Source organism: Neoarius graeffei, chromosome 5 (genome assembly GCF_027579695.1).
Source record: "Neoarius graeffei isolate fNeoGra1 chromosome 5, fNeoGra1.pri, whole genome shotgun sequence".
NCBI classification, from domain to species: Eukaryota; Metazoa; Chordata; class Actinopteri; order Siluriformes; family Ariidae; genus Neoarius; species Neoarius graeffei.
Window position 1 is genome coordinate 6,675,306 of NC_083573.1, and position 20,336 is coordinate 6,695,641.

The window sequence follows — 20,336 nt, forward strand, 5'->3', positions numbered from 1 at the left end:
CCCTGAGGAAGAAGAAATAAAAGAAAACATTTCAGGAGAAAGCTAAAAACCTGTAACTGTTGGTAACGCCGAGCAAAAACATGGCTGAATCCTGAATGACTCCTATTTGTATAAATAGGGGACTACATAGGCGGCAAAATTTTTTTTTTTTCCTGCCATGGAAGTGCACTTGTATACCGAGGAGGAAGCCATTTGCGTTACAGCCGTGAATGAGGATTCAAAATGGCGGCTCGGCTCGGTTTTCCCTTTCGGGCGCTCTCGTTTTCTGTTAGAATTTGGTAAAGAAAAAATAAATATATTATTTACCAGCTTAAGGTCGGTCCATATGGTGAAATACCGTGACCTCGGCCTTTCAAGACCTCGGTCATGGTATTTCACGATACGGACCTCCCAGCTGGTAAATAATATATATATCTATATATATTTGACTCCAACCTTTACAAAATGTGTGTAAATTATTATTATTATTGTTGTTGGTTATTAAGAACATTTTATTGAACAAAAGGAATATTTGAGTTGACAAAAGAATGGAAAAAAAAAAATCTTGCATTTTGGTGGTCATAAAATGTTCTTAATTTAATTCGTGGTGGCACGGTGGTGTAGTGGTTAGCGCTGTCGCCTCACAGCAAGAAGGTCCGGGTTCGAGCCCCGTGGCCGATGAGGGCCTTTCTGTGCGGAGTTTGCATGTTCTCCCCGTGTCCGCGTGGGTTTCCTCCGGGTGCTCCGGTTTCCCCCAAAGACATGCAGGTTAGGTTAACCGGTGACTCTAAATCAGTGTTTCTCAAACTTTTTCAGACCAAGGACCACTTTGTCCCAAAAAAAAAAAATTTCAGGGCTACAGATAATGAGATGAGATCGTCGGAAAAATGTAATCGTGACCCGGATGAATCGTTACAGCCCGAATGTGAAGAGGTGGTTGTGAAGTAAACTTGACTTTTATTATGTTATTTGTAAAAAAAAAAAAAATAAAAGTAATAAAATAGTGTTGTTAAGACATTTAAACGTTTTAAAGTCGGAAATTTCACCTCACCATGAAAAACAAAAAGAGATATTTTCGAAACGGGTGTTATTTTCCACTCGGGTGACCGGAAAAACGACGAAACTTCTTAACGGTTGAAATCGTCTCGCGCGCTGACTTTTAATTTGAAATCTAAACCTGAGCGCTCTCCGTGGTGCTTCCTTCACGCACGCGGCTTGTCAGCCGGATGTTGCGTTAGCTCGGTGTGAGCGAGCGGATATGCAATGTCGGTGTGCGCGCGCGTGTGAGCGTTTCCCCGGTGTTTAGTGAAGTTCGGTGATTTCCGACTGAGGCACGATTCTGTTTATTCCGTTAAAGGCGTCCCCGCGCGCGCTGACCGAGTCCGGTTGTGTGTTTGAGGAACATGTCCGTGTTGGGGATTGTGCTGAACACCGGAGTGTCGCTGTGGAGGAACTCACTGCAGCTCTGCGCCACACACCTCCACACAGGTGAGGACCGTGCCGGAAGTACGTAACAAAACACTGCGAGAGAACCGGAAGTTGCTCCTTTTCTCTCAGACCCGGCGTCGGAATAAAGTAGTAGCAGCCCAGGCAACTTTATGGTAATGAGCTATGACGTGTTCGGCGGCAACCAATCAGAATTTAGAAGTGCTCCGCTCTAAAGAATACCAGAAAACACAGTCGTATCAACTTTGGTTCCGTTCAAACAGTTCCGAAGAGATGAAATTAATGTTGCGGTGGTGGCAGCGGGTCTCTCTCTCTCTGTCTCTCTCTGGAAACGAGTTTATATCGTTAGTTTACTTTCTTCCACACTCACTCTGCGTGTGAACTGCTTTAAAGTGCATATTCTGGACCAATTTAACGTTTTTTTTTAATATAAAAGTATGTCCCTTTCCACACTCATCCAGAAGGGTAATTCTGCACAAGGCCATCTGTCTACAGCAGAAAAAAATAAAATAAAACGCATCTGGAAAAATCCCAAGGGAGTCTGGAACCAGATTGATCCACTTTCGTGACGTCAAGTGCGGATCCACCAACAGGCTGAGACGCAAACACAGGAACACCGAATTTTGAGTATCATCATCATCTTTTGGCTGCTCCCGATTAGGGGTCGGCACAGCAGATCTTTCGTCTCCATTTCTCCCTGTCTTCCGCATCCTTCTCTACCACTTTCATGTCCTCTCTCATCTCCGCTTTGGCCTTCCCAGGGCCGGAGTGGGCCCTGTTTTCAGTCCGGGAGTTTAATTCACATTCACGGGGCTCCACTTAAAATTGGATGGTGTGTGGCCGCGTGTCTAATCCGCATATACATTTATCTGTGTCACCAACATGTCCCAAAGTTCCACATCCAAAGGACAACTTCAGAAATCGGCATCTTCGGCCCAGGTGTGGGAATGAACTTTTACGTCGGGGGCGAAATCCAGCTGACTGCCACTCCAAATAGCAAAGCAGCGAGTATGGCTGATTGTTTCGCGTTATTTAAGGCTACGTTTACATTAGACCGTATCTGTCTCGTTTTCTTCGCGGATGCACTGTCCGTTTACATTAAACCACCTGGAAAAGCCGGGAAACGGGAATCCGCCAGCGTCCACGTATTCAATCTAGATCGTATCTGGTCTGGTGCTGTGTAAACATTGAGAATACGCGAATACGCTGTGCTGAGCTCTAGCTGGCGTCTCATTGGACAACGTCACTGTGACATCCACCTTCCTGATTCGCTGGCGTTGGTCATGTGACGCGACTGTTGAAAAACGGCGCGGACTTCCGCCTTGTATCACCTTTCATTAAAGAGTATAAAAGTATGAAAATACTGCAAATACTGATGCAAATACTGCCCATTGTGTAGTTATGATTGTCTTTAGGCTTGCCATCCTTCCACTTGCAAGTGGTAAGTGATCTGCGCTGGGATCACACACACAGCGGCTCAGTCCCGAATCGTGGCTTGTGCACTTCACTCGCGCGCTGTGTGAGCTGCGCAGGGCCGGAGTGCGCACCCTCCAGAGGGCACTCGCTGTTCAGGGGGGAGTGATTTGGAGCGCAGGATGCCTGCGGAGCCGAGCGTATCCGTGTATTGGTATTGCTGTGTGCACGGCTAACAGTTTTAGTGTAAACGCGAATCGTTTTAAGAACATTAATCTGATGATCCGCTGATTCGACGTAATGTAAACGTAGCCTTAAGACGAATTACACAACACATTTTTAGTCACATAGTTTTAAAATAACGAAAGCACCCATCTCGCGTGCATTTGAACCAATGCTTGTGCATTACATGCCGCATACGCCTCGAAAATAATGGCAAATCAACAATGCTGGGTACTCAGCAACCGGCAGATAAAGCGTGAGGGCGCATTAGGCAACTCAAAAATGGTTAAATGAAATGTAGGCTAAAGCAAGTGTTCGATTCTGCTTAGAATATTGGCATACGCATACACCTCTTCTAAGTTATATATTTAACAACAATTATTTAACATCAAATATGACTTCTAGGCCTGTGTGTTCATAACCACAATGTGCGCACGCCTGTGGAAATGCACGGTGTGACAGCGAGATGAAATAGGCTGGATGAGGAAATAACGCGCAACAGCACATTTAGGACCTGTTCATCTAAAATTGTTAATAACTGGGATGTAAAGCAATGTCCGGTTCTTCTTAGAATTAAGACATACACCACATCTATACGGTGTAAATTGCGAGATTTCACATGACATCAAAAAGCTGAATTGACATCGCAAACTATCGACACATTATAGGCCTAGCATAGACTGATAAAATCGACAAACAGGGTTATCATACTCCATATCTTTCGTAACCTACCAGCTGGTCTTGAGAACATATCTGTCAATTTGGCACATTTTGCTGCCACCTCCTTCCTTTTTTTAAGCTTCGCCCTTTCGGTTCCACCTGGCCTCTTTCAGCCCTCCATCACTGACGCGCGCTGTTTCGCGCCAATGTTGTTTAAGTTCCCCGCAATACAGAGGAGGAGTCTTGGACCAAACCAACTGCAATAGAGGGGAGGGGAGAATTTCCTTATTTGGTAGCGCCTATTTAATCTGCTGCGATGCTGTCGGCGTCTGGGCTGCCATGTGAAAATGCAGAGTGCAGTTGAATTGATGATTAATGCAAGAATAAGATCAGTGACCAAAATTAGTGAAAATTATTTTCCCCATGCTCCAAGCAGGCCACCATTGATGGTTTGGGCCGGGGATGGCCCAGGCTAAATATAGGGCCACCCCGGCATTGGGCCTTCCTCATTTTCGTTTGCCTGGCAGCTCCATCCTCATCATTCTCCTTCCAACATGCTCTGCATCTCTTCTCAGGATGTGGCCGTACCATCTCAGTCTCATCTCTCTTAGCTTCATTCCCAAGCTCTCCACATGTGCTGTCCCTCATTCTGTCCAACCTCGTCACTCCCATCACAAACCTTAACATCCTCAACTCCGCCACTTCCAACTTTGCCTCCTGTCTCTTCGTTAAGGGTACGGTCTCCAATCCGTACATCACAGTTGGTCTCACTACTCTCTTATACATCTTACCTTTCACTTTTGCTGGGACTACTCCTTGCATCTTCATTACACTCTCATCCCCGTTCTCACTGATGCACATGTATTCTGTTTTGCTACTGCTCACCTTCATTCCTCTTCATTCCAGTGCATACCTCCATCTCTCCAAACCCAGCTCAACCTCCTTTCTACTTTCACCACATATCACAATATCATCCGCAAACATCATGTTCCATGGTGACTCTTGCCTCACTTCGTCCGTCAAGCTATCCATCACTATGGCAAACAAGAAAGGACTCAAAGCAGATCCTTGATGGAGTCCAACCTTCACCTTGAACCATTCAGTCGTTCCAACTGCACACCTCACTGCTGTTTCACTGTTCTCATACATGTCTTGCACCACTCTGATATACTTCTCATTCACTCCACTCTTTCTCATACAATACCATAACTCCTCTCTCGGCACTCTATGATATCATATGCCTTCTCCAGGTCTACAAACACACAATGTAGCTTTCTCTGGCCTTCTCTATTAACATTCTTAAAGCAAAAATTGTATCCGACGTGCTCTTCCTTGGCATAAACCCGTACTGCTGTTCGCAGATTGCTACCTCTCTTCTCAATCTCGCCTCCAATACCCTTTCCCATAACTTCATGGTGTGGCTCATCAGTTTTATTCCTCTGTAATTACTACAGCTCTGTACATCTCCCTTCTTCTCGTATATTGGGACTAGCGCACTCTTTCTCCATTCATACCTAATAGTCTCTCTTATTTCTTACCCTGGCAACAGTCAAATTGTGAATTACCGATTTTCTTGGTCTTTTTCTCGGCTCTGCTTGGTCCGCGGCTTCGAGGGCCTCAGTGGATGCGGCACTTCGCCTTCTGTCAGGGGAGACGAACACGGCTGGCTCCTTTGGTGACGCTGACACAAATGGAGACGGTGTTGCTTTGGGCATTCTAACAGATGGAACTGCGTCTTTTTTCAGATCAAGTTGCTTCTTGAAGCGAGCCCCGCGTATGATGCTGTGGTCTGTTGCACGTTGCCAGTGTTTCCGGGTGCCTCGCCTGAAGCGCTCCCATTTCTCCCTCATTGTCCGGTCTTTTGGAAAACAAGGAGTACTAATCCCATCAAGATTGGTGTCGCTACACCCTCCTACGATACATCTGTTAACCATTTTAATAATTGCGTGATAACGTTGAAGAAATTTGCAGAAAACCACCAGGTCGTTTTCTCATAAACAAACCAGCGCCGACGTAGGATTCAGAAGGAGGCGTCCCGCACGCGACGTCACGAAAATCAGTGTTTGCCGGGAAATCCAGATGCGAAGTTTTTTCAGAGGCGGACCAATTCGCTTCAAATGGCTTGATTTCAAGTGAATTTTTCTGGTATTGCGCAAGATAAAAAAAATTACACAAAATGCGACAGATATTTGACCAAAGTTTAATATAAAATAAGAGAATTACATTGATCTTGCTCCTGAATTTACCCGTGATATGCATTTTAAAGGAGAACTGAAGGCAATTTAAAATTTTTTTTAAATTAAATATCGGAATGGATTTTTGATCGCTATTTTGTCGCAAGTTCTGAGTGTTTGAAATATGCTCTGTAATATATTGGTCCATATGTCAAAGCGATGGCCGTAAACGAGATTCGTTGAGACCCGCGCGAGACATCGTAGGACGGAAGTAAAACGTACAGCGGAAATCAAAGTGACCGACGTCTACCAACGTCGTCAAAAGACGCGCGCGCCCTTCTTTGCATGCTGACGTAATCAAGCCGGAAGTTTTCCCTTTGTCCGAAATCGCTCCCTACTCACTATATCGCGTGGACGCTGTTTTGTAGCGCTATCCGAAACCTGAGTGAGGATTATGTAGGAAATGCGCTCAGTATAATATGGATTTATCACAAAAACACATGCATGTATTTATTATTTTGAAAACCCACCAGCCGCCTGATCTGGCACGTTTTAATTGTGCGACAGTAATGACGTAAATACCAGCACGACAGACTCGTCCTGATCCTGTCATCTTTCCAACTCTTCTCTACACCACGTTGGTTCGAAGTCGTATGGAATAATCTCCGTCGCTGATCTGCAAGTCTCGAAATTAATCTAAATTGGAATGATATGGCGATCTGTGGAAACAGTTTTCAAAATGGCGGTGCTGAAACTCCACGTTTGAAGTCTCATGCGGGGAAGCGATGCCTGCCGTGGACCAAACGAACTACATTCAACACGGCTGAAAACCGAAAAGGCTAATAAGTGTAATATAATATGCCAATACGAGTCACGATATAAGGTTAATAAAACTGAAAATATACCGTATTTTCTGGACTATAAGCCGCTACTTTTTTCCTAGGTTTTGAACCATGCGGCTTATACAAAGGTGCGGCTATTCTGTGGATTTTTCTTCCACCGCTAGGGGCGCTCTTCTTCTTCTTCTTGGATTTTTATGGCGGTTGGCAACTTAACATATGAGGTGCATTACCGCCACCTGCTGGACTGGGGTATGGTTCAAGAGCCTATTCTACAACTAACCTGGGTGACTAAAAAAAAAAAAAAAGAGAGAGAGCTAGGGGCGCTCTAACCGGAAGTAGAATCAAAAATAAGATAGACGAAAAATCAGTGCAAAGAAGAATTAGCAGATCTTTAGCAGATAGAACACGCACGACAAATTACTAACTGGTAATTATTTTCAAATCCAGCGAAGATGATTAAAGTGACTTGTGGTTTCAAACACAGGAGAAATGAAGGTAAATAAATACCGGTTATTTTCTCTTGGTTCTGTTCCGTTTTAATCAGCAAAGTTGCTGCCGTGTTAAAAGGCACTGTTCGGAAAGAATCTGTTCAGGTACATACATGTACATTTACAGTACAAAATCGTTCTGTACATGCAGTAAATATCTCATTTTTCAACATAGATATCTGCGGCTTATAGCCCGGTGCGGCTTGTATATCTTTTTTTTTAATTTTTTTTTTTAAATAGAGCGGATGCGGCTTATATACAGGTGCGCTCTATAGTCCAGAAAATACGGTAAGTTAGCTCACAAGAAAAAAAAAAGACAGTTAGCTCGCTAATGCAGACCGAAACATCACTACAAGGCACCAGGTTGTGTCATCAACTCATTTGCATCATCAACAATTTTGATGAGAGAATACACTGTGTTCCAAATTATTATGCAACAAGTGTTTAAGAGTGGTAAGGTAAGATATTTTGTTTGTCAGTTAAACTCATGAATGGTAATGTGTATCAGGGCTCTGTATATCACTGAAACCAATTGAAGACACCTGTGCTAATTAGTTTGGGAGGTGAGTCCAATTAAAGGGGAAACTACTAAAGAAGGTTGTCCCATATTATTAAGCAGGCTACCATTTTCAACCCAAATGGGCAAGAAAAAGGACCTGTCGGCTGCTGAAAACCAACAAATAGTTGAATGTTTGGGTCAAGGCATGGCAACAATCAAAACTGCCAAGAGACTTCATCGCGATCATCGCACTATCAAGAAGTATGTAGCTGATTCAGAGCACACACGTGTGCGTGCTGATAATGGAAAATCCAGGACTCTTTCCTACGGGCAAATACGCTGGATCAAAAGAGCAGCTGTAAAAATGCCCCGTCATAGCAGCAGACAAGTTTTTGAAGCTGCTGGTGCCTCCAACGTGCCCCGAACAACAAGATGCAGGGTCCTCCAGGGGTTTGCAGCGGTGCGTAAGCCATCGTTTCGACCTCCCCTATCCATTGGACACGAGCAGAAACGGCTCCAGTGGGCCAGACAATACATGAAGACTGACTTCAAAACTGTTCTGTTCACCAATGAACGTCGTGCAACCCTCGATGGTCCAGATGGATGGAGTGGTGGATGGTTGGTTGACGGCCACCCCATGCAAACAAGGCTACGGCGCCAACAAGGAGGTGGTGGAGTGATGTTTTGGGCTGGAATCATGGGGAGAGAGATTGTCGGCCCTTTTAGGATCCCTGACGGTGCGAAGATGACATCCATAACGTATGTGGAGTTCCTCAAAGAACACTTCCTGCCATGGTTCAAAAGGAAGAATCGTGCTTTTCGAAACAAGATCATTTTCATGCATGACAATGCACCATGTCATGCTGCAAAGAATACATCTGCATCTCTGGCTGCAATGGGCATCAAAGGAGACAAACTTATGGTGTGGCCCCCATCCTCCCCTGACCTCAACCCTATTGAGAACCTTTGGAGCATCATCAAGAGAAGTGTTTATGATGGTGGGAGGCAGTTCACATCTCAACAGCAGCTCTGGGAGGCTATTCTGTCCTCATGCAAGGCAGTTCCAGCAGATACTATCCAAAAACGGACAAATTCAATGGATGGAAGACTTGAGAAGGTCCTTTTCAACAAGGGGTCCTATGTTCAGATGTGACTTCACTTGTGATAATGTTTTGATTTAAATAGTGTTTGATTTCAGTTACATTTCAGTTAGTCATGACCTGCTAATGTTTCTAATTTCACACATGACCATTTTTTGTTCTTTATGACAATAAAATGTTTGGAAACTCAATTGTGCGTAATAATTTGGAACATGCATTTTGGGTGCATTTGTGTTTTTTATTTCTTAAAAATGTACTGTTATCATTGGGAGGTTCGTTCAAAAACATTTGAATTGTACTCTAATGGTTGATGACTGGAAAATCATGATGACTGCCATTAATATAGATAATTTAGGAAAATCTGAGAAAATATGATTTGCATAATAATTTGGAACACAGTGTAATGATTTGAACCCATTTATTTTCTGACCATTCAGCTCTATATGTGTGTCTGTCTCTCACTGTGGTCAAGTTAGACAGATATCGGATATTCAGATATTCGCACTGCCGACTTGGAAGCGCTGATTCTCCGTACCGTACAGAGTGGGACCTCGGTAGTATCTTCAGATCGACTTGTGTCCGATTCTCGGTACAGAGGAGAGTGTCTGAATTTTAAAATGGTCACATTTGACCATTTTAAAAATCAATATAAAATTTGAAATTTCAAAAAAATAAAAGGTGTGCAATCGACAGGGCCTTTGACCCGACTAATCACCACTAGTTTGGTGGTGCCAAAGGTTATGGTGACCAAGCTGTTGAGCCAAACAGCGAAAATTGACATTTTTAAATCAATGTAGAATTTCAAAAAACCTAAAGGGTGTGTAATCTCTGCTGGCACAGGCCACATCAACCAGAACCGATTCGGCGTTTTTAAGTTGTATGGGTGCTGAATTGTTGAATGTTTTTTTTCAATGACCAGCCATTTATTCATTATATAATTAAAAAAAAGATAATGCATCCAAAAATTACAAAATAAAATTGCAAGGTGTGCATTTTCAGGGTGACGGCGATATGTCGAGGTCCTCTAATACAGTGATATTTAAAAAAAAAAAAAAAAACACCCCGAAATAAGTCGTCCCAAATTTGCCCTGTTCATTCGGCCACGAACAGACACTCCTCCAAGTCGATCTGGAGCTTCGACTGACGTTCCACTCTGTACTGTACCACGAATCGGCGCTTCCAAGTTGGCAGCGCGAATATCCGACACTACGGTCTCTCTCTAGCTGCGTCACTCACGATTTAACTCCTCTTGACTTTCTTTCTCTCTAACTGTACGAACCCAAGGCAGCATTTTGTTCTTTGTATCTCTCCCTGGGGGCGGCACGGTGGTGTAGTGGTTAGCGCTGTCGCCTCACAGCAAGAAGGTCCGGGTTCGAGCCCCGTGGCCGGCGAGGGCCTTTCTGTGCGGAGTTTGCATGTTCTCCCCGTGTCCGCGTGGGTTTCCTCCGGGTGCTCCGGTTTCCCCCACAGTCCAAAGACATGCAGGTTAGGTTAACTGGTGACTCTAAATTGACCGTAGGTGTGAATGTGAGTGTGAATGGTTGTCTGTGTCTATGTGTCAGCCCTGTGATGACCTGGTGACTTGTCCAGGGTGTACCCCGCCTTTCGCCCGTAGTCAGCTGGGATAGGATCCAGCTCGCCTGCGACCCTGTAGAACAGGATAAAGCGGCTAGAGATAATGAGATGAGATGAGATCTCTCCCTGGTTTACTCGGAGAAGTGATAAAAGGAATAAATCAGTTGGAGTCATGCTGCTGGAAGGAAATAATTAATTACGACAGGGTGGCGTGAGGAAGTGGAGTCACTTTCACCACGACAATTTATACACTTAAAAGGAACACTTTCGGACCAATCAGAATTGAGAATTCAGTAACACTAGGGTTTGGGTCATAACGGGAACATGAGAGAGAGTTCGTCTGTCAGTTCTCTTGAAAACACACACACACACACAGTGTGTTGTCGTAGTTGGTAATGATAAATCCAGGGTCACACATCCTCCAGGATTTCCTTCACTTCCTTTTGGTGATCATTAAACCAGATGTGTGTGTGTGTGTGTGTGTGTGTGTGTGTAGGAGCATGTTTACGTATGCGAATGCACGCCATCCCGCCCCTGAAGCAGGTGGACCGGTGGACGGAGAAGAGGAGCATGTTCGGTGTCTATGACAACATCGGCATTCTGGGTGAGAATGTCTCTCGCACGCCTCACTGTTCGTTATCAGTCAGCTCGGCTCTGTACAGGCTTTCAGTTACCACAGTAACCGTCACGACTACACTGTGCACCACGTCATACCAAAATACTCGTTTCTGATTGGCTGGCAGGTGTGCCTTCATTTACGATAGAAGAATGCCTGGAATGTCGATTTGGTCACTTTAGGCTAAAAAAAAAAAAAATAGTGTGTTTCCGGTAACATGAAATACTAAAATAAGGTCGGTAGGTAAGAAAAAGTTTTTTTTTTTCTTAATTTTTTTTTTTATTTTGTTCGAAAAAATTAACACAAGTAAACATCTTACAAAATAGTATTTTGGCACAGAATCCTTTATACCACACATCATAATAAAATAAAAGTGTTTTAAATCTTTAAACGAATAAAAAAAAATATCGCAAGAGTTCGAGTTATGATCTACGGAAGCGTATTGCTGCCACACTCAAAATTGGCTTAGAATCAAGTAATTACGTGAAAAGATATTGTTAACAAAGGTATCACGTTTTTACAATATATTTATCATGTAATAACATCACCAAATTTCATGATACAAACTTATCACGTTATTTCATGATATTTTCATGTAATAACGTGAAAACACCTTATCAAGAAATAACGTGAAAATAACGTCCTAGGCTAGGCTACTTCCATTAAAAGCAGACAGCCTAGCCTAGCCTACTGTAGAACTTGGGTCGAGCAAAAACACCGAGCAAAAACATGGCTGAATCCTGAATGACTCCTATTTGTATAAATAGGGGACTACATAGGCGGCAAAATGTAGTGTTTTTCCCTGCCATGGAAGTGCACTTGTATACTGAAGAGGAAGCAATTTGCATTACAGCCTTGAATGAGGATTCAAAATGGCGGCTCGGCTCAGTTTTCCCTTCCTCCTTCAGTATAGAGATCTTGCAGTCACGTGACCGGAAAGTACACAACCCCCATCTTGTCGGTCAAAAACACAGCTGAATACTGCTGCACTCGTGTACAGAATGGATCAATTTCAACCGACGGACTACACGGATCATTTTTCTAATGAACAGATAACTAGATATATGTCTAAAATAAACGATCTACAGATTTGTGACCCTTATGGCTTTCCGGACGGAGTTTTCACGACCGGATTTTGAACTGCCAGTGGAATACCCGGACGTGTATGATTACCTCATTAACTTTCCCTCGCTGTTCAGTGGTGAAGCACTGCGTGCTTATAAATCTCTGCACAGTTATCTTTACAGAAATTCAGGATTTGTCAGCGACTCAGATGTGGCATCTTGTAAACAAGAATCCTCATTGGATGGGTAAGTCACTTAAGTATTGAGTATAGCACTGACCAGCCGATTATAGAATAGAATAAGGTAATTCCAGCTGTAATTCCAAATCGTCCGTCTTGTTTACATGGATCTGGCGTTGGAGAGGTAGAGGCTTGGCAGTGGAGGTTTGAGTAGCTGTTTTCTGAGCTTAGTCAACAGGCCGGCTCTGCCTGTAGCCTCGCTTTTGCTTCCGCTCCCGGCGCCGCCTCCTTCACTTTGCTTCCAATAACAATCCACGGAGACCCCGCTGGTCTCGCTATCTCGTCCGGAATGTTTTTTTTCCTCGTCCGGAATGTTGTGCATGTGATGGAAATCGCTACAAACCGTCATTTTCTGCTGGAAACCCATGTCCAGTAAGTCCATACGGTTGTAGTGGATATTGAAGTCCGGTACAGACGAACAACACGCAAAAATACACACAAAAACCATAACAAACGTGCACAGGTAGGGAGAGCTTGTAGCCGCAGCCATTGTAGTAGAATTGTATATAGTAGGGTTTTCCAGAAGTAAAAGCAGAAGTAGAACCAGAAGTAGAAGGCGGAATATGGCGTTTGACCGACACGATGGCGTCTGTCACAATCTGGATCGGCTGTGACGTCACATGCAAGTGCGCTTCCATGTTTATGCAGGAGGGCTTATAGAAGTGGTGAAACATTTTACTTTTTATCGTTTCTTTCACAACTTGAATGCGTTGAAACAAAAAATTGACAAACTAACACCGCTTACACTAAAATATCGAGGGAAATTTGTAATAAAAACTTTACGGTCGGGAATTTCGACGCGGAAATTCTCGATCAGTCGGGTTACCGGAAACACACTTTTTTTTTTGGCCTTACCGTGTTCACTATGGTAGTGGTAAAAAAAAAAAATGTCTCGCACAGTCAACAGTTTTGAAAATGATGTCAATGCCTTAATGCCGCCAATGTGTTTACAAGGATCAATTTCAATCGCCACGACCACGTGTGAGAACACGGCAGCCGCCATTTTCCCAGTGAGTGACAAAAACTTCCGGTTCACGCGGTTGGGTTATATGTAAAAGTCGCGACTGGAGGAAAAAAAAAAAAAAAGTTTAGGGTCGGTCGGGTAACCGGAAACACACTTTTTTTTTTTTGGCCTTATACTCTGTAACCATGACAACACTGATTTAAGTCACTATCAAAATGGTGTACGCTTGTCGGCTTCCAGGCTGCTGATTATTTCTCTTTTCCCTCAGTGGCACAAACAGAAAGCAGTTACTGTACGAGCGCCAGTCACCATAGCAACCGTAACACATTCCAGCAAGGGCGAGAAAGTTTCATCCCATCGAATTGTTCCTTTCAGGTGATTTTAAAGCCCACCCTAAAGAATTGATCAGAGGGCCTGTGTGGCTGCAGGGTTTCCGCGGTAACGAGTACCAGCGGCTGATGCGCAAGAAGAGGATGGTGGGAGATCGCATGATGACGGAGGACAAACACTTGCTGGAGAAGAGACTGCGCTTCCTGTATCGCCGCTTCAACCGCTACGGCAAACACCGATAGATGTGTGCGTGTGTGTTGAATTAAATAAAAATGTAAAAGTTCCATCACATTCTGCCATGTTTCTGAATTGTTTTCCAAAAGTTAACAGACCAAAGTCGTACTGTAATCAGAATATTACAGACAATACGAACATTACAGCTGTTTTTAAAAAATGAAGCATGATTGTATTATCGCCAATCATTAATGACACGTTTACAGTTAGAATAATAAATAATTTTACATTTAAAAAGGACACTTAAGCTAAAATAGAAATGTACCCAAGTTTCGAGGCTAATGTACGAGCAGCAAACAAATAAAGGAAGCTTATAGCTACCGGTTTTGCATTTTAATGCAAACTTGTATGCTTGGGGGGAATAATTTGGCTAAAACGAACTACGTTTTCATCTGAATAATGTCTTATGCACAGTTCTGCTTTTGAACTTCAGGCCACGCCCCCGACAACCATGTTTCTTGACAACACGGTGCGTCGTGATTTAGATATGCAGGTTCTGCAGGACCAAACCGGTGGCCGTAAGCTTCCTCGACTTATCGAATCAGCCTCGTATCTTCAAGTCTTCATTTCTAAACCACATTTTAGCATGTACACACTTCCTGTTCAGACTGGGGTAGGTGGAGCTCAGTGCGAGAGGGAGTTTGGGCTCGGGAACGCCGTGAACGGAGTCTCAGACATCACACACAGCTCCGAGTCGGCCTACAACGCAAAGTGGAGATGCACTTTTGATTTACGCTTTGAACATTTGAGACACTGTGTTGAGTCTCACTAAGAGTTTCCTCTCACCTGAGCGTCTCTTTCTTTCTCCTTTGGAACCCGATGCCGCTTTTTCTTCACTCCGAATGCTGATTGGTTGGTGACGGACGGCGAGGAGCCATCGTCATCTCCTCCAGGGGTGCCATCTAAAGTGGTTCCGCCCTCATCCTGTGAAAACAGGCATGTCATTGGTGCTTTATTCTTATGACATGGTTATTAGTGTTCTTAGGTGTTATACAGGATGTGTATCACTTCGAGTGGTATTGTGAGCTCGGCGTTCCTGTAATCATCTCCGTGTGCGTCCAGAGTCTTCATGAGGAACCTAACACACACAATAATCTCTGTGTAAAATGTGGAATATGAAAAAGTTATTGCTATATACTAGGGGTGGTACGGTTCGCTTGTCTCGGTTCGGAACGTGTACGCGTCGCACGGTTCGACGGTGCATGCGCAATGTGGCCTTGTGCCTGTATGTGACCTCAGACAGTTTCTCCGGCGAAAGAAGAGGTTTGGGGTGTGGATTGCTGCAAGTCACGTCACCTGTAGAACTGGCAAATGGAAGGCCGCCCGGGGTAGGGCTGCACGATAAATCGTTAAAAAAAAAAAATCGCAATCTCATTTCGAAACAACGATTCTTAAAGGATATGGGACATGAAACATAAAAGCATGCTATATCAGTTTCTTTCCATTAAAAATATGAATTAATTGCATCAACAAATACAAAATCATCTATTAAATTCAGCAAAATCATTATATTCGTGATGATTATATGGCATTTCTGCTCGACTTCCGATATGCGTTTTTTGCAACCGGAAGAGCCGCTGTCACGTGATCATACATCACAAAAACTTTCGGGCACAGCACAAGCGGGTAGATGAATATGGAGAAGTGGATGACAAGAAAATTGTTTTTATAGTCTTTAACGTACATTGAACATCATGGTGTATTGTGCTGCTTATGGTTGCAATAATTCCAATGGGAAATGCCCTGGAGGAAGTTTTTTTTGCATTCCCCAAGGACCCGAAGCTGAGGAAAGTGTGGGCTCACCTGCGCATGCGCAGTAGGCTTCGCGCATGCGCAGTAGGCTTGGTAGGACAAATCCAAGAGGTAGGATAACTTTACAGAACACCTGTTGAAAAAACTTTGCACCTACTGTTTCCCACAAACTGTGTTCGGACCATTTCACTGAGGATTCTTTTAACATTAATACTCAGGTACTGAGCGATATTAATTCATGAAACAGGAAGTATAAGGATGAGAAAAAAAAAGTTTAAATCGGGAAGCTGCGCACATTTGAGCCAGGCTGCACAAATGTGCGCAGCTTCCCGATTTAAACTGTTTTTTTTCTCATCCTTATACTTCCTGTTTCATGAATTAATTTCGCTATTTTTTTTTTTTTTTTAAATCGGATCTGCGCGATTCAGCCGTGAAAAAGGCGGCATCCGCCGAAAGGCGCGCTGTTTGCATCCCTGCACGGAGGCCAGGGGACAGGGCAGGAATATTTTTGTTGATATGAGTGATCCGGTGTGATTTCGCGACCCCCCTGTTGAAGACCTCTGCGCTAAGCGACTGAAAGCCGAGGTAAGGATTAGTATTATAATTTTGGGTGTATCAATTATTGATTATCATAATTCTGACTCGTTTCGCCATTTTGAATGTTTTCATCTCGGACTCTGGAAGTATTGTATCTCAATCAATCTCGAAAAATATCAGCAAAAAAAAAAAACTAGCTTGCAACGGACTTTAGCTAGATCTATGATGAACTTTCAATGTATGATATAAAAATAATACTTCTTTCAACAGATCATTAGCCTTTGAGCAGAATTGTTTTTAACTTACCAGGAAGTGTTATCCAGCCGACCGCTTTCAGTTTCATGAGGGCTGAATGAACTCTCACTCTCAGAATCATCTGACCCGTCAGAGTAAAGACAAGATCCATGTTCATGTGAATTTCCAGCTATCGGTTCGAATTGATAGGGTCTAACTTCACATCTCTGTGAAACATCGGGAATGTCACTGTCGATGGTGTCCATTTCGGTAACCTGTTTACATTAGATTCCCAAGCGCTGGCTCCTTGGAAAGTTTTTGTTACGTCACGGGTCACGTGACCACCTAGCTCATTAACGAATCATTGTTTTACGCGGATGTAGAGAAAAAGTTGAATAGTGTGATGATTTTCACATTTTTGACGCCCTGCAGTGATTTAGATGGCATTTCTTATGTCCTTTATACATAATTATACCCAGGTAAAAATCCATGTCCCATATCCTTTAACCATTTTATTTCACGAGCAGCATCACAAACAAATGCTCCCATTTCTTCCCAGATTTTTTCAACCGCCCCTAAAGGCAGCACTGCCGCTGACTCCTCCCTCGACCTGTGGTAAAGCGTCTTTACAACACGTGATTCAGTCAGTGGAGGAAGCCCGCCTGCAGTTGAGTGTGTGGAAATCAGCGTTGCCAGATTGAGCGGTTTCCCGCCCAATTGGGGGGTTTTGAATTCTACTTTGCGGGCAAAAAATGGCTTGGGCTGGTTGACGTTAGTTCGGCGGGTTTTTATCAGATGTTTATAAATATTTCGCACCATAGACCTAGTTTACCCAGCACCCCTTAGGTATTTTAAACAACCGAAATCGAGCATTAGCCTAAATTAATCATTAAGTATTATTTAAACAAAAAAAGGTCAATGTAACTGTAAGACTAATATGAATGTGTGTAATGTAGTGCAGAAACTGAACTCATAAACTAGTAAATAAGAATGACGCAATCCATTCTCCATTTTCTCTTCTCATGTTACATTCAGCCATGCATCGGAGCCTCACTTTTTTTTTTTTTTTAAATTGAAGTATATAAAACAGGTACAATCTAACAAATCCACAAAAATCAGGATAACATGGATGTAGACAAAAATAAATTAAGCAGAATAACTAGGCCTATAAAATTAATAAAACAGGGGGCGTCATGGCTCAGGTGGCTAAGGCGCCATACCATAAATCCGGGGACCCGGGTTCGATTCCGACCTGAGGTCATTTCCCGATCCCTCCCCGTCTCTCTCTCCCGCTCATTTCCTGTCCTGTCTCTACACTGTCCTATCCAATAAAGGTGAAAAAAGCCCAAAAAAAAATCTTTAAAAAAAAATTTTAATAAAACAAACAGGATAAATAAATAAATAAATAAATAAAAGACAAATAAAAATAAATAACCTCAGCAATGCAGATGTTATAAACAGTGCAATAAACATTTTGTATAAAAAAAAAATCGTGATCTCAATTCTAAGTAAAAAAATCGTGCAGCCCTACATGGCAATGGTATTTGCAGGGGGTTTTTTTACAGCAGAGGAAAGGAGCACAAAGCCTTTGTCAGACATCATTCATGAAGAGGTCACCTCATACAAGGCCACAGGCTGCATCTCTGTGGATGAAGACTCACTCACATGGTGGAAGAACAATGAGCAGACGTATCCTCACATTGCCAAGTTGGCACAACGTAACCTAGCAGTCCCAGGTACATTTGTGCCAAGTGAACGTGTTTTCTCAACGGCAGGGGACGTAGTCACTGCAAGTAGGTCTTGCCTCTTGGCAGAAAATGTGGACAAACTGATTTTCTTACAGAAGAATATGAAAATAAAGTGAACAGAGAAGTGTTGTTTTAAAGTGCAGTGTGTTTAATTTTTATGCAATGTTTTATATCGATAGCCAGCCCTTTTGTTTTTCATCTTTAAAATATTACAGTGGCACTTTAAGTTTAGATAAGAAATCCAGCCATATGTTTCCAAATACTGCACTTTAATTTCAAGTGAAAAAATGTATCTCATTCTCTGGGAATACTGTTGAGCTGGTTGAATTTATGCTCCACTTTATGTTCACGGCCTTTGCTATTGTTATGGCCTCATTATTGGCAATTATGTTTAACATATTCTGACTTGGGCTATTCAAAAGCCTGAGCTGAGAATTCCTCTCTTTTTCTTTTAAGGGATACAATTTTTGTAAGAGCTACACTATAGTTGGCAGTTTGATAAATGCTAAAAAGGCACATAAAAGTTCCTGTAAATAGCAATACACATTCTCTTTTTTTGCCAAATAAATGAAAAGCATGTTGAAATCATTAATGTCCTCCCTCTTGCTGTATCAAAATCTCACCTAGCTTTCCTCAGTGATGGTCTGTATTCCAAATTGTGGATAATTAAGCTACATGTCATATGCTGAAGTATATTTCTGGAGTTTTAAAGATTAAAAGAAAAAATAACAACAAGAACCGAACCGAAAACCGTGACACGAACCGAACCGTAGATTTTGTGAACCGTACCAGCCCTACTATATACCGACACTATTAGTGTTTTATTCTAATAACACATTCTCCAGACAATATTCATTACATTTCATAATCTCACTAACTAATAAATCATCCCATCCCATTTAAGCCTGAGTTATAGTATGTCTTGCCTTCTCTCTTTCTTCAGTCTGCGTGTGAGTCTTTGGACATGATGAAGGCGTGCCAGTGTCCTCTCATTCACCTGAAAGAACAATTTCATAAACTGAAAAGATCACGATCACACATGATTTTCACACACACCCAAGAAAAATCCCAAAAAGACGCTTACGCACTTGTTCGAGCTCCTTGACCCTTTTGCTCAGAGCCTGATACTTCCTCTTGTCCACCTCCCTCGTGTCCTTCTGCACGTCTTGAGGAGGTCCTCCACTCTCCAGGATCTCTGTGGCTCCTGAAGCCAGTTCGACGCCCGCAGCCTCCAGTTCGGCCTCCAGGATGTGACCGCCAAAGAGAGGAGGCAAAGCCAGGCCTGAGAAATCCTCCATCATCTACAGCACAGGAGGGAAATGAAAACAAGAGAAATCCAGGAACAGTAGAATGTTATAAGACTGGACATTATAACATGGTACAACACTCTGACAATCATGCATAACCTAGACAACATAAACACACTCTGGAATTTGAAGTCTGAATTATCAGCAACTTTAAACCAACATATACAACTACATTTATTTACATGTTGACATAGGAGGACACAAATAAACACAACACAGGACTTACTTTTCACACTGCCAGGGAATAAAACTAACTCATGAACACGAAACAGTCTTCAACTAATAAAAAAAAAAAATAATCAAATACATACACTTCACAAATAAACTTTCGACTCGTTATTAATATCTCATCAACAACGCTGCAAGTCTGCGTCGCATTTTAATGACGTCACGGGTTTACAAGCAGTTCGAAACGGTTAACGTTATTTAAATTCTCGATTTAATCGTGGTACAACATGAGAGTACAATAATATTACCATAGATACGTGTTTAATGTAAATTATATCCGAAACAAAAAAAACTTACAGCAATTATCTTTTAAAAATAAAAGTAAACGAACAGACACCAAAACTCGGTCGCGTTTTTAGTGCGTCACTGATGTAGTTTATTTACCGTACATCCTCTAATATTGCTCCTTTTGCAAAGCACCTGGGCTCGACCTCAATCTGTAATATTCCTGTGAGAAATTCTGTCACACACCTTGATGTCCATATTACTAAAGATAGAAAATCCAGAGTCAATCTAAACTTCTCTCCAATCACTGAAAAGACACAGAAGGTTCTTAACCTGTGGTTACAAAGAGACTTGTCTCTGAAAAGCAGACAGGTGGAAGGGATCTCTCGTCTAACCGATGACCCGCTCAGTCATTCCATGTTGATAACTCCTCCATTTGCAAATCTGTTGATAAAATGCT

General features: G+C 42.7%; 2 protein-coding genes across 2 annotated transcripts; one reads left to right on the top strand and one right to left on the bottom strand.

The window, feature by feature from the left end:
* Positions 1–1,184: 1,184 nt before the first annotated feature.
* mrpl51 (mitochondrial ribosomal protein L51) lies at positions 1,185–13,902 on the top strand. Its single transcript, XM_060921071.1, has 3 exons — positions 1,185–1,467; positions 10,895–11,002; positions 13,657–13,902. The coding sequence occupies exons 1-3, from the start codon at positions 1,383–1,385 to the stop codon at positions 13,851–13,853; spliced, it is 390 nt and encodes a 129-aa protein (XP_060777054.1). The 5' UTR covers positions 1,185–1,382; the 3' UTR covers positions 13,854–13,902.
* On the bottom strand, positions 10,344–19,813 carry tfpt (TCF3 (E2A) fusion partner). The gene is made up of 6 exons (XM_060921070.1): positions 19,650–19,813; positions 19,205–19,417; positions 19,043–19,113; positions 14,854–14,923; positions 14,632–14,769; positions 10,344–14,544 (listed from the first exon to the last, which is right to left on the bottom strand). The coding sequence occupies exons 2-6, from the start codon at positions 19,415–19,417 to the stop codon at positions 14,470–14,472; spliced, it is 567 nt and encodes a 188-aa protein (XP_060777053.1). The 5' UTR covers positions 19,650–19,813; the 3' UTR covers positions 10,344–14,469.
* Positions 19,814–20,336: the final 523 nt, after the last annotated feature.

Coding starts and splice junctions, on each gene's coding strand:
- tfpt (XM_060921070.1), bottom strand. CDS start 19,417: ATGATGGAGGATTTCTCAGGCCTGGCTTTGCCTCCTCTCTTTGGCGGT. Junction 19,114..19,204: donor GGGTCAAGGAGCTCGAACAA/GTGCGTAAGCGT, acceptor TTGTTCTTTCAG/GTGAATGAGAGGACACTGGC. Junction 14,545..14,631: donor AGAAAGAAAGAGACGCTCAG/GTGAGAGGAAAC, acceptor TTTGCGTTGTAG/GCCGACTCGGAGCTGTGTGT.
- mrpl51 (XM_060921071.1), top strand. CDS start 1,383: ATGTCCGTGTTGGGGATTGTGCTGAACACCGGAGTGTCGCTGTGGAGG. Junction 1,468..10,894: donor CGCCACACACCTCCACACAG/GTGAGGACCGTG, acceptor GTGTGTGTGTAG/GAGCATGTTTACGTATGCGA. Junction 11,003..13,656: donor TGACAACATCGGCATTCTGG/GTGAGAATGTCT, acceptor TGTTCCTTTCAG/GTGATTTTAAAGCCCACCCT.